Genomic DNA, 17,486 nt, shown 5'->3' with positions numbered 1-17,486 from the left:
AATGTAGGGCCTATGGTCTTCATTATGATGCACGGTGAAACATGTATTGTAAATGCTTATTGTCTCAATCAAACAAGGAGGCCTACGGTACCAGATGCCTAAGTAAGCCTTTTTAGTTTGCCTGACCCTCTGTGGTCAGGCTAGCTTAAATAAGTACCACATGCCTGCCCTCCCTTTCCCCCAACCATCTTTACAGCCCGGAAATAGAAATGTTGTACGTCTTGCTTGTGAATGGTCACGGAGACGCCCAGTGACATTGCCCCTTCCCACCCCAAGAGTTTGAACTTTATAGACACAAGTTGTCGGTCATAAGGCCTATGTAACCCAGCATTTGTAAAGGTAGGTTAGGGGAGTCAGGATCAGAATCAGATTCATCCCTTTTTCCCTTTGTTTTTTTTGGGGGGGGGCGTGTATTTATTGCTACATGTCAATTGTTGTCCAGAGATAGAGACGTGCTGGATGTGATGTCAACCTATACTTTCCTCGGAAATTATCCTCGGCGACATAAATATTTGTCGATCGAAAAAAGTAAAAACACTCAGTGTGATAAACGAAACTTAAACGGTGAGCACAGTTAATAAATATTGATGGTCAAAACAAGTATCTAGCTACATGGAACGTGACTAATTTATTATTATGGACTGAATACTTTATTGATTTAGTCACTCTTGTAAATGAATTCACACCTATAAATGAATTCACACCTATATATATATATATATATATATGTATGTATATGTATGTATATATATGTATATATATGTATATAAATGTATATAAATGTATATATATACATATACATATATATATATATATATATATATATATATATATATATATATATATATATATATATATATATATATATATATATATATATATATATATATATATATCAAGAGGAGAGGGGAAAGAGGAGGAAGGAAGGGAAAGGAAAGAGAAGAAAGAGAGAAAAAGGAGAAAAGGAGGGAGTAGAAGAAAAACGCCAAGACACCGGGAAGAGAAAGAGGAACAGTGTCATAAAAACAGCGCTGATCCCTACAGGGTAGCCCGCAGTGACGGATCGAGGATTTCGGAAGAGGCGTTTTTAAACTGTTGATTTCCTGTAGCTACATCATTGCAATTTATTTTTCTTTCAGTAGATGCCGAAAAATTCTCAGCATGTTGCCAGAATTTTCACACAAATATTTGGTTGGGGGGGTTCAGCCCCGCCCCCGCCTCCTACGCCCATATGTGTAGTGTTCGGTTTCGGAAATATCTGGTACTATTTCATTTCCTTCAACGAAGTTTTATATAGTACCCGTTATAAGAGGTTTTAATATTTTTACACCAATAAATTAACTGAGTGTCTGAATTTTCGAAAATTCCCTGACCAACATTCTTGGTCGTACTTCCCTCTATTCGTGCAATTTTGAATGGTCTGTTAGGGGTTGAAGGATGTTTTTCTATATTGGTTGTCCATAGATGAAATTTTGTGCAACATTAATTTATATTAGCCTATAGGTATGTTAAGAGGTGTATTTAAGTTCAGTAATTAAGTTCAACTGTGAGTTTTCAAATTCTGAACAAATAATGGGCTTAAAACCTTGAAAATTGGGGCTGACGGGTATTGTGGGCGGCGACGTAGAATCACCTACAAAAGCAATATGATCCACAGGAGATGTGATGAGGTCGAACATGATGTGTGACTGGTGACAATCTTCAAAAAGGTTATGGATGGAAATACTTGATTTTCAGGCCAAAGTGTACATCTGGTTGGTCGTTTTCAAGCCCGAAAATTAGTGCCATTTCCGGTGATCTTGGGGGGGGGGGGGGGCGGTGGGCCGGTATCAAAACCAGAAACCGACAAAAATAAAACACCATGACATTTAACCGTTCACCGACCGTGACATTTCCCATGAGTCCCTCCTAGTTGTTAATTCTGCCAACACGTCCGATCTGAAGGCCGTCTGTCCCCTGACTATAACCGTACGTGCGCCAATGGCTGAATAGTATATGAATCGAGCCCTCTCTTACGTTTTCTTTTAATCCCGCCCAACAACCATGCAGGGTTCACCTCACACAGATGACCACATTGGTAATTTATTTGCTTCTGCTCATCACCGTCACGGCCACCACCCCATCCCCCCACCCATTCCAGTCCGGACCTCTACTTAAGTTCTCACTAAACCCCTTCCCTCACGTTATATCCTCTCCATGTCAACACCTGCGGGGAAACCCATCTACATGCCAGTGGTATACCTCGGTAACGTGCACGCGTATCTTGTGTAGAAATTAATATAATAATATTGAACGGTTTATGGCCACTGCCTCTTTTGAAAAGTTCGATACACGGAATTATGTACTTAGCGTGGTTTGATCACGTATTGCATAACTACACTTTGTAGATGCAGTTTGATCACGTATTGCGTAACTACTCTGTGTAGATACAGGGTCTAGTAAATTACAACAACAACAAATGTCGTTTCACACAGAGCCCTATATTTCACCCTGCTATCATGACAGGAGGGTGACCTGATTCACATCGCTTGATCTGAACAAAAGCCTGAGGTCTGTATTGAAATAAAGGAACCGATTGACTTAGTTTGGCAATGATAGCAAATTTCACGATGACAGCTTGTTAAAAATTTGGCATTTTATTTCCGCATTGCAGGTTATCTGTCTAGTTCTCAAGACAGTTTGGTAGCGGCCTACCAAAACATTCCCGATGTTCAAAACATGAACATTCACGACATGTCGGGAAACGAAGATGCAGCAGGACCTGTTTACTCAAACCAACCACTGTCTGGGAAAAAGAGTTTACGAGGTACTTTAAGACACGCGGAGACAGCAGCTAAATATCAATTGGAACAAGTCAATGATGAAGAGTACGATGCCGATCAGCAGATTGATAACATTATAAGAAATGTACCAACCTCACTTCAGGCAAAGAAAGAACTCAAGTAAGTAGAAAATACGGCAAGGTCACTGTGTTAAGTGTATAGGGTAGTTAAGTTAGGCCCTGGCCTAACCTGTGGCAATAATTTTGCTTGGTGTCATTTAGATTGGCCCATTTGACCATCGAGATTATGAGTTATGAAAGTTGCTGTTCATGTTGCGTCTTGTGTCAGATGTTACTACTAATACCATTGCCTTGTTTCAGGTGGTATCATTTTAGCAAATATATACAGTATGTGGTAAAAGCACAACCAAATGTAACTTAAACATATGTTATCCCCTTTCATACCAATTTCCTCAGATTATCATGAGACTTGTAGTTATATGTGTCCTCTCGAAATCTCACAAAAATCTTATGCTGGTAACAGAGTTAAAGCAACTTTACACAAGAGTGGTGTTAATTTGTTAAAACAGGTTTTAGTTGATTTGTAGAACATTACATACATTCTCATCAGGCATCAATTTCCAGGTTTTTGTATTGGAAATTTCCAGGTTTACCCATTTGAGAGATCCACATGTCTGTTATTTCATGGTTATGACTATTTCATCTTGTAGCCAGAAAGTGGAATTAGCTCAGCTGGTAGTTAGCTGTATAGCTGCACCAGTCACTGGTCTATAGGTGTTTTCCAAATTTCTTGCACAGTAGGCCTAGACTTTCTAGAAATTTTTGTTTGTAAATCTTTTGTCTTCAAAGAATAAAAGGCTTTCTTGAGATTTTGTGCTACAAATGCCAATATGATCTGGGAGCTCTATGTACATGCATACTTTTACAGCTCTCATTAAAGTCGCCATTCATACATAGTGCCACTTGGGGTACCCTACTACAAAGTAGCCTTCTTTGAATGTATGCATACAGTACAGTTCTTGAATAGAGTTGCAAATACATGAATTTACAGTTCAGATTAGTTACATAAAGATGACCAGATATTTTCCAGGATATCTAGTGACGTGATATTGATGTATCTCTCCATCCCACCCAATCGCCCCCCCCCCCCCTACCACAAAGACATAATTAAATACCTACGTTATACATTTAAGTGGAGGGGTGGAATTTGAAGATCTCTGGGTGTTTTGGTACAGTAGTTCTATGGATTCAAGAATGTGCCCAACATTAAAACACAAACCTCAGTCCAGAAACAAATAATATGTTTGAGATCTAAAAAAAAAACAGTTCATTGCCAAAAAAGAGTGAAGGTTACTAGAAGTCTCATTATTCATCACTAACTGTAGTGCAATATTTATGCTTTTCATGTGAATTTCAAGATGTGAAACTATATTCAATGATATTGGTTATCTTTGAGCCATTCATGAATGAACTTTACGTTTATACAAATCACAGCTTAATTAGGTTCACGTTGTCTCTACAAACAGGAGGCTAACGAGATACAATTAAAATCATTCTGGCCTGACATATACAGTACTGCAGTTTCTTCATCTCTCTGGCAGCTTTATCCATCAGCACTCATAGTATGTGGTTTGAAAGTTACAAAACAAAGAACCAAGAACAGATAAAATATCACAATATTGATATCTCAACAAAACCTGTCATTTTAAGTAACTTTAATCAAGTTGCAATCAGTGTCATTTTGATTAACATGTTTTGAAGCTTGGTTTATATTAAATGTTTGAAGCAAAAAAATGGAAATTTAACAAGCATCAGAATTTGAAAACAGGAAACTGAATAGTGAAACAGGTTGTTTGTGAATACTATATACATGTGTGTATTCTTTGTGAATACTATGTGTGTATTCTTTGTACAGGATTTATTGGTCTCTCAACTTCCTTGATGAGATATTTCCAGGTATTATTCGACATGTAAATAGGGACCGTGTCATAAATAAATGAGGTTTCCAAGTTTATGACATGATTCTTTTTGTCCATTTTGTACACAGAGCCAACCTTGGTTCTAAAGTAGCTATAATGTAAATATTGTCAGTGAGGTGTCCCTCTCTGTGATGTCAATGGGAGTCCATTTTGTACACAGAGCCAACTGGACTAAACTAGATATTGCACTTCCAATTATTTTACTGCAACATTTGATAAACTGAGTTAGCTCTAAACTATAATTATGAAATGTCTGTTGCTCGAAAAGGATAATCAATTTTGATCATCAATGTTAGTGTGCTAATAATTGCTAAAACGAAGTATATCCCTTACTGCTTTTTATGACCTTCCAGGTTTTTTATATTTATATATTATTCATATTATTTTCAGTTTTTCTTGATGCAGAATGCAGGATATATTTATGTGTTATTATTTCTTTACAGATCCCAGTATTCAAAGAAACAGCCATCAAAGTTTTCTCGTACTGTCGGCACTGTGAGTATTTATAATTTTATTTTATCAGGTTCAGGTTGATTCAATGGCTCAATCTAGCTTTTGTGCATCCATACAGTAGATATCTTACCTAAGACATTTGACATGTCAAAACAAACACAAGTCTTTTTTGGAGGAAATCACAATATGTATTAAACTATCCGGTTTCCTAGCATAGAGCAGATGCTGACCAGATAGAGAAAGTATGGGGGTGCACAGCTCCTCCTCCCCTCCCCCTCCCCTTCTTCAATTCCATATATACAAAAACTTAAACGTAGCTATTTGCACAACCATGTGCGTAGTTGCATAGCCTTGCATGCAGACCATACTTTATAGTCTAAATATGCCTAAGTATGCACAGGCATTTCACTTTAATTTTTTTTCTGGGGCCTTGGTTGGGGGGGGGGGGTTAACCAGACCCTCCCTGATAGGAGTCTGCTTCAACGACCTCATGGACACATACCTTCCTTTTTCAAAATCCTGGATTTGCCCCTGCAGCATTAACAGAAATCATAAAATAATCGTTAATCAATTGACCATCATTTGGATGTACAGTAAATAACCATTTTAATAATAATCACCAGTTATTTTTACAACGCTTAAGTGACCACAAATGTGGGAGAAACGATCTTGCAAGGGCTTACTGTATGGATTACAACTTACAGGTCGGGTGGCTTCCAATTCAACATTTTTAACTCAAATTTGGAATCTTTTCAAGTTAGAAAGTCATTGCAGATGGTTAAACCGTAGATTGCTCAGATTGGATGAAAAACCAACCTTACTATGACCGGGCTGGTATCAAAGCCGTAACCTCCCGATTGCTAAGCCTCATTGCTAACACTTATGATTTATGACAATCATTTATACGTCTCTAAGCTGTTAAATGTTTACATCAACTGCTGCTTTAAAACCATGATCATTTCAGACAAATTTTAAGCAAGGATACCTTTATAAAAATTAAATGTCATTTACTACAATGACTGTGCAACGAAACAACTGTTATCGTTTGATCATGATTTCTTAATTCTTTTGTCTTTCCTCCTTCAATTTTCTGTAGAGATGGACGAAGTTCAAGTACAGAATCTATGATCTTTCCCTCCAATTTGAAATTTGGAGATCTTCACTGAAAGTGGTGGAAGGTTAGTCTGTATTCCCTTAATTGTACAACAATTAAAAAGTAAACCTTCAAAATAAGAGCTTTTTCATTCTTCAAAATGTGGTTTGAAAATAATTTTTCAATATGATTACAATAGCATCTTGGCTCTCCATACACGCATAATGATATACTGTGCAATACATTAATATCATGGTTTTGAACCAATGTGTTACAGTTTTCTCACTCTCTATATTTTTTTTTAAACTTAGGAACTGTACCCATTGGAACAATATATTAAAACATGCTAACACATTTAAAGTCCATTTTATTCATGCATCTATTAGCAACGTTAACTTTTTAATGTATGGAAGGATTCTACATTCACTTGACCCTGAACTATATTGTTTGGACTGTTCTACCTTACTGCAGTATACACCAAAAAGCAATTACAGGAAGAGAAGAAATTGATACCTCTTTCAGTCTCTAGCTAAAAAAATAACAGCTCTGTTTTTGTATACGTACTGTGGAGTTACTATTAACTTGTCCTTGCAATGACAATAATACACATCAGATAATACATCCAATCTTGTGTTTAGTTATTACATGGCACTAAATGAGGGTATAGATCTATTATTTAACAGCTCACCTTCAAAATAAACTTATAGATCACCAGTATTGGCTCCAAAATTAAACCTGCATGCTACAAGTTTTCAAAAGCCCAGAGCAGGGAATTAATTATAATGTATCTGCTATCGCATCGCCAAAAAAATGGTCAAATTGCTACATGTACAGTATATATACAAAAAAGAAGATTTTTGTACACACTGAACCATGAAGTGTTTTATTAGAAAGTCAGAGCCTTCAAGAGTGCAACACTCAATTTGAATGCTAGAATATTCCCTGTAGAGGGTTCTGATCGTCCAGATCCCAGATCCTTCAACAAAACATACAATCATCCAGGAAATGAAATCTGCTTTGAGAGTAGTTTTAAATCTGCACTGAAACTGTGGTTATCAGTTTTCACTCTTGGCTATTTCAAGGGTTCAACAGGTTTTCTCAAATCAGCAAAAAAATTTCCTGAAGAGGGTCGACAGGTTATCTCCAGTTGGCTCAATGGCCATTTACTCTGTGATTTATAAATACTTCATTACTTTTACTTTGTCTATATTTCACAAAGGAAGACTGTTCTTTCTGGATATTGAAACATTTTGGTATAAAAATTGTATACTGTAAAATCTTTACCAGTTTATGAAATGGTTGATCAATGCCCACAAGGGAATGTTACAATAAGAGCTGGAAATCTCTGATCTTTTCTGGCTCTCACTTAATTCTTGGACAAATTTACTCTACATTAGTCAGATAGTTATTTTGTACTTTGAGCACATTTTATCGCAAGGAATCACAAACCCAACTGGATTTCTGGTTATACTATGTCACTAAACACACATATCTACTTTGTAAACATGATAACTGATTCCTGGTACCTTCGTTTATACACTTATGTTACCACACTAGTCAATAGATAATCCTCATCATTTTGGTGTGCACAAGTTCATGTATATTAACATACATGGCTTACCACACTATGAATATGGTTAGGTATTGTAACCACTAAACATTTACATTTTCTGATTTAAAAAAATAGCATGTATTGGCATCTGGTATATGGTCTGAGCTCTGTATGATTGCACTTTAGTCTTTAATTTTGCAATTTTATTTGAAAGAAGTTCACTGCTGTCTTACATGCCCCACAGTGTATTATCAGTCAATTTTGTGGAAATTGTGATATTTGTTTTGAAATGTTTACACTGTAGAGGAGCATGCTGTTCATGTCTTTGTATTTTATAGTGGTTTTATTCTATTCTGTTCAAACTTTCATAACAATGAGATCGGGTAGGCTGTGTTCAACTTCATAGTGCCATGCATTCTGTCATACACACTGCGTATGGGGTGAATGGCATGTTAAACTCTTGAGGAAATAGTCGACAACCTTTCATGTCATCACTTCTATGGCCCAAATTCATTTGGCTGCTTAAACTGCTGAAAGTTTTGAAACATTAATTTCCTGGAGGTTCCTGGAATTTTTCAAGTGGGAGGCAGATTTACAGTAGCCTTAAAGATGGTACATGGTAAAGTGCTTTTTAAGATTTGAGCATACAGTAGGTGACCCTTATTTACAGTATATAACCGTATACTTCTAAGGGGGGCCCTCTTCACCATCTCCCAGAATAAAATTCATATCACCTCCCATCAGACAGAACATCACAATAAATTTCCTAGTGTGCAGTACATATTTCATATGTATAGTACAATTTTCGAACAGTTGAATTATTATTATATTTTTTAACATTGTCGTAAAACTTGAAAAATATAGCACCATTTTACGTCTAAGCCCCCTTCGTTATTTTTATTAAATGGAATGGGTATCCTCCTTTCCTCCTTTTCATCTCTTCTCTAGAATCTTTGAACAGTTGAATTATCTTTATTTTTTTTAACATTGTCGCAAAACTTGAAAAAAATATATCTATTATAGCACCATTTTACGTCTACAGTAAGCCCCCTTCATTATTTTTTTTAAATGGAATGGGTATCCTCCTTTTCATATATATCTCTTCTCTAGAATCATGTTACATCTTAGCATCCCATGTCAAAAATAGTGGTTTGCACTTCTGATTTTTCTAGCCTATTTGGGATGGCAGACTTTTAAGCTGTGCAACATGTATGATTGACAGAACCTGTATTCAATGCAGTGAGAATATAAGTACTGTATATATGTAATGTATCATGTCTCTTGTATATTGTAGGCAGAGTGATGTTTAGTGCAGTATCTAGATCGTTATTGTTTTTATTTATTATTTATTTGTGCAGGTATTACCAAATTGTTAGAGTACTATTACATTCGTAGTTTCGTACTGACTTACAAAAGTATCCCCTTCTAAAGTTCAACAACCTCTTTCAAGGATATGAAATTACTGTGCTGTACAGTACCTCAAGAAGTAAAAAAGACCAAATGGGAGAATTAGATTAAACATCAGGGATGTGCACGAGGCGGGTGGGCGGCAGCACCCGGCAGTTCTGAATGCCGCCCCGCACAAACAGTATTTCAAACATTTCCGCCCGGCACTTTCTTTGATATCAATGTAACAAATTTTACCATTTTACTGCCAATAATCATTAGTTAGAAACTTAAAGAGGACATTGACATTTTTTACCTGTACGATATATTTGATGAAAATAAAGGAAAAATTTGCTAATATGTTGATATTTGATCATCACTTAAATCCAACCTTCAATTGTATCGTTTCCTTTCACTGATAAGATAGAATCTGGGGTGTTAATTGCCCTATATTGTCTTTGCCTTCTCTACTCATGGTTTGTTTAGTTTCCTGTTGCTTTAGTTGTGACACAGTACAGTATGTAATAAAGAGTACCATAAACAACTTATTGATTTGAAAGTCTGGGAGGTGTATCTCAATTAATATTTAATTGGTTTTACTTGAGAAAGAGGTAACGGTAGACTGTGTTGTTCATATGTAAATGAAACTGATGTTAGGAAATATTTTTCTAGTGTTAAGAATTTTAAATAAAGCCAAATGGTGTAAAAGTAACAGTCTGATGTTAAATATAAATAAAACTAAGGAACTAGTGTTTGATTTCAGGAAAGGCAATAATGTTCATGATCATGTCATAACCGATGGCAAAGTAGTTGAGAGGGTAGAAAGCTACAAGTACCTGGGAACGTACATATATTGATAATAAACTTAATTGGAATGTTAACACAAAAGCTGTTAAGGGTAAAGCCTGCCAACGACTTTATTTCCTTAGAAAATTAAAACAATGCAGAGTTAATTATACGATCATGAAATTATTCTACCAGTCAATCATCCTAAGTGTTCTAACGTCTAGTATTATATGTTTCTTTGGCAGTATCCGAAGAAGTACAGGGTAGAGCTGGAACTTGTTCGGAAGTTAGCTGGACACTGCATTGTTCAAGCCTCCCGTCACAATAAAGTTTCTAAGATCTAGTAGTACCATAACAATCTTAAAGAGAAGCAGCCATTATCACATCTCTTTATAGTTCCAGAAATACAGTACAATTTCCAGTGATCACAGTTTTGAGGTGCATCCCCTAAAATTCCTCTAATCTACTATCAAGTACTTGTTCGTGTTTTAAATTGAACTTTGTGATCAGACTCAATTGGAGATTTACAGTATAGTATACCCTTAGCATTTGTTAGACCTTTTCCATTCAATACTATTCAAACTTCAAAATCCAGAAGCTAATCTCCACATGTGCATTATACCTGACAGTATTAGACATTGGTAAATCAATCTGCTAATGTATTGTGTAAACTAAGAGTCATGTTGAAGAGTTTCCAAGTAACCGTTTTTGGACTGACTTAATTGTTTTGATTGTTTACCTTCAAAGTTCAAAGTTTACTGATTATGGTTAATTAGAGCTGATTTCAGTGCAAGATGTATGCTGCTGTAAGTACTGTTAGCTAGCGGTTGGTAATGGTGTAGTTTCCTTGTTCTTATATCTACTAAATGGGATAGGAAAAAATAATCTCTTATAGCATGTGTAGATAAATGACTAGACAACTTAGCAAGGAGCATGGGCGTAGGAGCCCAATTTGATTAAGGGGGGGCTGTAACGACTTGCCCGAAAATAAAATATAATGTAGCATGGCTTTCATATCTGACAATGATAACATATCAGTCAATACTAAGAAAAGAAGAATCATTTCATGTGAATTTCCTTGCTCCGCACCCGTTCAACATCTTAATGTGCATATCATATAGGCAAGCATCGGTTATTTCATCGCATGCCAATAACATTCAATCTTTTGCCGTGTTATTACCCTTCCATATTGGTTATAATTAATGGGGAAGTCGTTAAAATAATAATGATGATAGTAATATCAGTTTAACCATTGAAAAACACATTGCAAATTATTTTCATTTGAGTACTGTAGGTGCCCGAAAAATTCTCAGCATATTGCCCGAATTTTCACAAAAATTTTTGGTTGGTGGGGGGGGGGCAGCCCCCCGCCTCCTACGCCTATGGCAAGGAGATGTCATTGACATGTATACTGCAGCTGCTAACAGATGCATGCCCTTCATTTTGTTGGATTCTAGCTACAGTATATACGTATTATCTATAGTGTGCTATAAAGTCAAAGGGACAAGTTCGCAAGTAGTTAATTCACCATCTTCTCAACTGCTTGAGGAAGAAAAAACTATGTGGAGATGTACAGTAGCTTTGGATAATTCTGATGGTCCCATAGTAGTGTTAGAACCGACACTTGCACACCAAATGACTGATAAGCGCACACAATGACTTCTGATAACGACCAGTGCTTGTATAGTTCACATGCGAAATGCCTTTTCCTTAGTATATGTAGTGCTAGATTTCTATTATACTGTCTCCGAGATTCGACATCTTCAGTTAATACTGTAATTTAGAAACATTTGTTACAAAGTCTTGAAGCCGTTTAGTTTATGAAGTCGTACAACCAGGGATGTGAATATTCCATCTTGCAAGTCTTAGAACATGAATTAGTTTCTGTTGTGCACTTTGTTCCCAATAACCCACCAGTATGTACACAGTAAACATAGTAAAATGCAATTCATTTTAGAGTAAGTCTGTATATTGCTCTCCTGGTGTGAACATATTGCAGTTTTAATGTCAATGGCTCGAGATATTTGCTGCCGTAGACTCGTAGCTACAATCACATTACTACACACCTCTACATAAAGCATTCATCACCTCATGCGATAAGTAAACATTCATGAGACGGTGGTTTGAGCTATGAAGGAGTATTATCCATGAGACATACTCCATAAACTCCCCTCAGTATTCATACATTGGCAAACACTTGACTATCATTAATTCTAAGTACATGCTCGTCATGATGTGAAGTGTCAGCATCTACTATTACCCACAGAAATGCTGTAGATCTTGTGAAGGCTGGAAACGAGAAGAGGGACGGCTTGAAAGGGCGGGAGGGCGAGGGGGTGGAGTAAGTTCCACAATAAGTGTGACAGTGTGCAGTACTTTGTACCATGATCATGACAAGTCAGGATTTGAACTACTGTACTCGTCTTGTTACATCTGTCTCCAATCGACATGAAGGCCCTCCAGTCTACGTACCTTACCCTACCCATTTTGATCATAATTTTAAAACTGTGCCTGCCCACCCCTCCTGCCACCCCCCTCCCAACCCATTTTCAGGTCAATACACACTTAACAATGATAGTTTCCACCTAGTTTTCAGTGATTTGTCAGTGAGTAATACGTACTGTATGTTGATAGCCAAGCTTCATGCTCTCTCACTTCTAAATTAAGGACAGACAAATTTAAGGTTCAGACTTAATAGCTTGTAAAGTACTTTTCAAAACATTAAAGGGTCAATATTTTCTGATTGTATTTCTTTAATCCTGTTTGGTAATCCTTTGTCTCCTGTATTTTTTCTTTTCCTTTGCAGGGAAGTTCGGAACAGCTGTGGTGTCTTATTTTGTTTTCCTAAAATGGCTGCTCTTCTTAAACATCTACATCTCGTTCTTGGTGCTTGGTTTGATAGTTCTGCCACAGATCATCCTTGTCAGAAACTACACGGCAGGTAAGCCTGAACAGTATCAACGGTACAATCCGTTGCCACCGTGACAAACTGATTACGGACGAAACCCAGAACAGTATCAACGATACAGTCCATTGCCACGGTGACAAACTGATCATGGACGAAACCAGCTTTGTTATAATTTACAAGGGATCGCTTTTAAAATTCCTTATATTTTAACAATGTATTTATTGTTTGTATTGGTATTGATTGAGGTCTTGATCAAACTTTCACAAGACAAAATATTTGGAAAAAAAGCGCATTAATTCCCTTTCAAAAAGCACTGGAATTTGAATTTCCGCAACTGATTAAGATTTAATTACAAACTTTTGCACTACAAAAATGATGAAATCTGAGAAGAAATCAAAACTTTTGTGAATAATTGCAATGTTTACTTGGTATGTGCCCCAAAACACACTAAAAGAAAACAACTTTAAAATTGGCTGATTTCTTATATATTCTTAAAAGAGAGAACTACATGGAACAGCTGGAAAAAAATTAAATAGTCCGAAATAAGTAGCAATTATAGAAAACAGATTAGGAAAAACAGATTATGATCTCAACAAGCAATCACGTGGTAATAACATGACAATCATACACAAAGAATGGTAGATCATACAGTAGTAATTGCAATGAATGATTTACTCAGTCGAGAAATCCTGCTGATGTTTATATTTCTTAAAGCAACAACGCAAATAAAAATTAACATCACAATGTTCAGCATCACTATCATTCGCATAAGCCATAAAACACAGTGTAAACAAACAATAGTGCAAGTAACAATAGACATTTATTGCGTTACCAGTCTACCTGTTTTTTCCGTCATTCCAGGGCAAGTAAACACATTATCAGGGCAAGTTTATTCTGGAAACTCCTTGCCTGAGTGGGCAAGTTGTTTTTAAATTAATGTATGCATTTCGTTTGATGTACTGCTAATTGCAAAATTTGGGTTCTTCTGTTGAAAGTAAAAACCATGTTTTGCCCCAAGTTGAAAGAATAACAACAACAAAATTCAACTTAATTTCAATGTACCAACAAGTGCTCCAATTTACCATTCTATTTGAAGTTAAGAAGTTTAGATAAAGGAGCAGTTTAGATCATGCTCTTATCAAATATTGACCATATCCCTCCCTCCCCTATTGACCCTATTCCGTCACCCTATTAACTCTATCGACTCTATTGACCCTATCCCCATACCCTGTTGACCCTATCCCCTCTATTGACCTCAACCCCTCACCCTATTGACCCTACAGTATTCTCTCATCCTATTAACTCTATCCCCTCTATTGACCCTATACCCTCATCCTATTGACCCTATCCCCTCACCCTATCGACCCTATCCCCTCACCCTATTGACCCTTTCCCCTCATCCTATCTCCTGACACTATTCACCCTGCCCCCTCACCCTATTGCCCTATCCCCTCACTCTATTGACCCTATCCCCTCATCCTATCACATGACCATGTCTCCTGGCCCTATTCACCCTTCCCCCTCACCCTATTGCCCTATCCCCTCACCCTATTGACCCTATCCCCTCATCCTATCATCTGACCCTGTCTCCTGAAACTATTCACCCTGCCCCCTCACCCTATTGCCCTATCACCTCACCCTATTGACCCTATCCCCTCACCCTAGTGATTGTGGTACTACAGTTCATTTTTTGGTTGTCTTTCTTAACCAGCTAATGAAACTGTATCGTGTGAAGAGAGCTATGATGACATCATCATTAACGACTGTAAAGATGGCAACGGGGGAGTTTGTATCATTGATTTTCTGGAGGGATCTGTGAGTATATACAGTATATCTGGACTATACCTTGAGGTTGTAGTGTGGTGTCTCATACCATTAACCTCAGGTTTCATTACTTTGTCAGGTATAGAATTTCACAATTTTAGCCACTAAAATCATGCATCGATGAGTGGGTAGAGCTTAATGTAACATTCTGAAAATGTCAGTATCTCTTCAACTTTATGTCCCATTTAGTTCACACCGGGTATGATGATGTAACTACATAGTAAGTATATGTTCTTTAAAACAACAATTTTACCTCATTAATATTCATGAGTGGATGGGCTTATTGGGAAATCTTCAGAAACAGCTTAAACATGATATCTCAACAAACAAAAGTTGCATCAAGGTCATACTTGGTATATAAGTTGGTCATGGTCAATGGACGATCCCTATTGTTTTTCGTTCCCATCTCATGAATATTAATAAGTGGTAAAGGAATTACCGTAAAATTTTAAAAATGTCAATATCTCTGTAATGTCTGATTTAGTTTATACTTTGTATGGTGATGTAACTACTGTACATATGCATGTTCTTTTTTACAACAATATTATCCTCTAATATTCATGATGGATGGGGCTTTATGGGAATTTGTAAAAAACAGCTTGTAAACATGATATCTTAACAACCACAAGTTGAATCAATGTCATACTTAACTAGGTACATACCCTGTGTTGAGTAGATTATTTTTGGTCCCATACCATGAATATTAATGAATGGGCAGGGCTTAACATAAGATTTGGTTTATGCTGGTATGGTGATGTTGGTACAAAATAAGCACATGTTCATTGCATTTCCATCTTTATGTCATTAATATTAATAAAATTGCAAGAAATGGCTTTTAACCACTAGACAAGAACCAAATGTTCCATGATTTTCATACTTGACATATTAGGTTTGTCACACTACATTCATACAACCAACCGTGTCGTTTTTGTGTGCATATCATGATTAAATTTAACCGGTGAACATGAAATTGTTAGTCAGATATCTCTGAAATAGTATATCTAACTAGCTTTATACATCATGTAATTGGATAATACAATGTAAGAATATAGATATATGCTTATGAGATCATAAAAATGTCACCAAATAGACTTTGCCAACATATTAACCGATTCCTGGTACCTTCCCTTGTATGTTGCTGCATTAGTCAATATATCATCCCTCTTCATTTTGGTATGCACAAGTTCATGAATATTCGCATGTATGGCTTACCACACTATGAATATCTTTGGGCATCGGAACGACTAAATGTTTTTGTTTTCTGGTTTTCTCAGGGTTGGATGGAACAGACATATTTATTTTATGGTAATTATTCACCTTGCTACACTCGAGAAGAGTTTCATGGGTTTGATTGCACCGAGATTGACAATAAGTACGACCTCCCGCTTGCTTACCTCCTGACAACAGTTGGTCTCTTCGTATTGAGCTTCCTGCTGATGTTAAACTAGTAAGTCTGCAATGGGGAAGAAAGTTACAGTAAGAAGCAAAATTGACATTTTTACCCATGACTTTAAATATCAGTGAAAATGTACTTGCTGCCATGGTGATGCAGTGTCAAAATTACTCAAATCTCAAGAAAAAGCTATGGATTAAATAAGAGATCACAAGATGAAGGGAATTATTGGTGAGGAAAACAATCTATTGATAATCAATGTTAGTTCACTTCCATGATTACTGTATTTGGTTTCACAAAGCAATATATTGTTTGTCATTTTCCCAAGTACACAAAACATAATAATGTGAGCAGTGTTTTCCTCACAGAACCTAATATATTCCAACCTTTTATGACAACAGACCTCCATACACTTGAAATTGGTATGTAAAATTTAACCAATTATTTCCTACACTTACAGAGAAGATAGAGGGATGAGGGTGGGGGGGGGGGGGTAGGGTTATGGAAAAAATGAGCCAAGGGTAAATGAGGGTGATGGAAGGGGTTTGCTGCTGTCACGGAGGATGGGGGAAGGCTGAGGGATTTGGAGGTCAGGGAGAGGGAATCCTCGTGTATCTTCATTAAAGTTGCCAGCTGTATTAATTCTGTTGGAAATTCGATCATTTTTTGAGGTATTTTTTAGCATTTCCTGTCAGTCTGCCTCTCTGTGAATGAATCTTGCTTGCCCTTTTAATTCTCTCCATGTTATCTTCTTTTTTTAATCCCACAGTACGAGTGGAGCACTCAAGGAGAGTCTAGCCAGCAGTGAGGATACAGTCGTCAAATACTGCAACAAAGTCTTCTGCGGCTGGGATTATCTTCTGACTGACAAGAACAGCGCAACCTTGAAGAAAGAGAGCATCAGATATGAACTTAAAGTAAGAAATCAATTCATGATTTATGTTCTTCTCTTGAGAAACTTATAGATTCGTTTTTTTCAGGGAACAATAATACAGATTTTGAATCTCAGGAATCTCAGGTATCGCATTTTGCTAAATATTCTAGGTTGTCAGAAGTTACGTAAAATTATCATGTTTCATTTTGTTCTTCACCCACCACATCTCTACACGAGTATATATTATCATATCTTACTATATTTGCTAACCTCTGATCTCCTCACAGTGACCAACCATATTCTGTTTACTGCCCTCGTTCCCACACTACTGCCAAATGTCTTAGAGATTTCAAAATTTGAAAGTTTAAGAATTTTATCATCATGTAGTAGCCATCAATTTTCCTGTTTTGCTATCTACCTTACCCCCCCCCCCCCCCCCCCCCCCGTACAATACAA

General features: G+C 36.7%; 1 protein-coding gene across 2 annotated transcripts in view; it reads left to right on the top strand.

Annotated features, from left to right (window-relative positions):
* Positions 1–17,486, top strand: part of LOC139959621 (transmembrane channel-like protein 7) — a 32,923-nt gene that overhangs the window by 1,071 nt on the left and 14,366 nt on the right. The window contains exons 1-8 of one of the 2 annotated variants that reach the window (XM_071957383.1): positions 2,408–2,550; positions 2,654–2,942; positions 5,205–5,256; positions 6,311–6,392; positions 12,838–12,972; positions 14,651–14,754; positions 16,038–16,210; positions 16,926–17,073. In XM_071957383.1, the coding sequence (XP_071813484.1) occupies positions 2,719–2,942; positions 5,205–5,256; positions 6,311–6,392; positions 12,838–12,972; positions 14,651–14,754; positions 16,038–16,210; positions 16,926–17,073 (918 nt within the window). In that variant the 5' untranslated portion in view covers positions 2,408–2,550; positions 2,654–2,718. Of the gene's footprint in view, positions 1–2,407; positions 2,551–2,653; positions 2,943–5,204; positions 5,257–6,310; positions 6,393–12,837; positions 12,973–14,650; positions 14,755–16,037; positions 16,211–16,925; positions 17,074–17,486 lie in introns of those variants that run through there. The other variant, XM_071957382.1, reaches the window with a different exon arrangement.

The sequence above is a fragment of the Apostichopus japonicus genome, chromosome 19, assembly GCF_037975245.1.
Source record: "Apostichopus japonicus isolate 1M-3 chromosome 19, ASM3797524v1, whole genome shotgun sequence".
NCBI lineage: Eukaryota > Metazoa > Echinodermata > Holothuroidea > Aspidochirotida > Stichopodidae > Apostichopus > Apostichopus japonicus.
The sequence above is the reverse complement of the archived record's forward strand: the minus strand, read 5'-3'. Positions and strand labels throughout refer to the sequence as shown.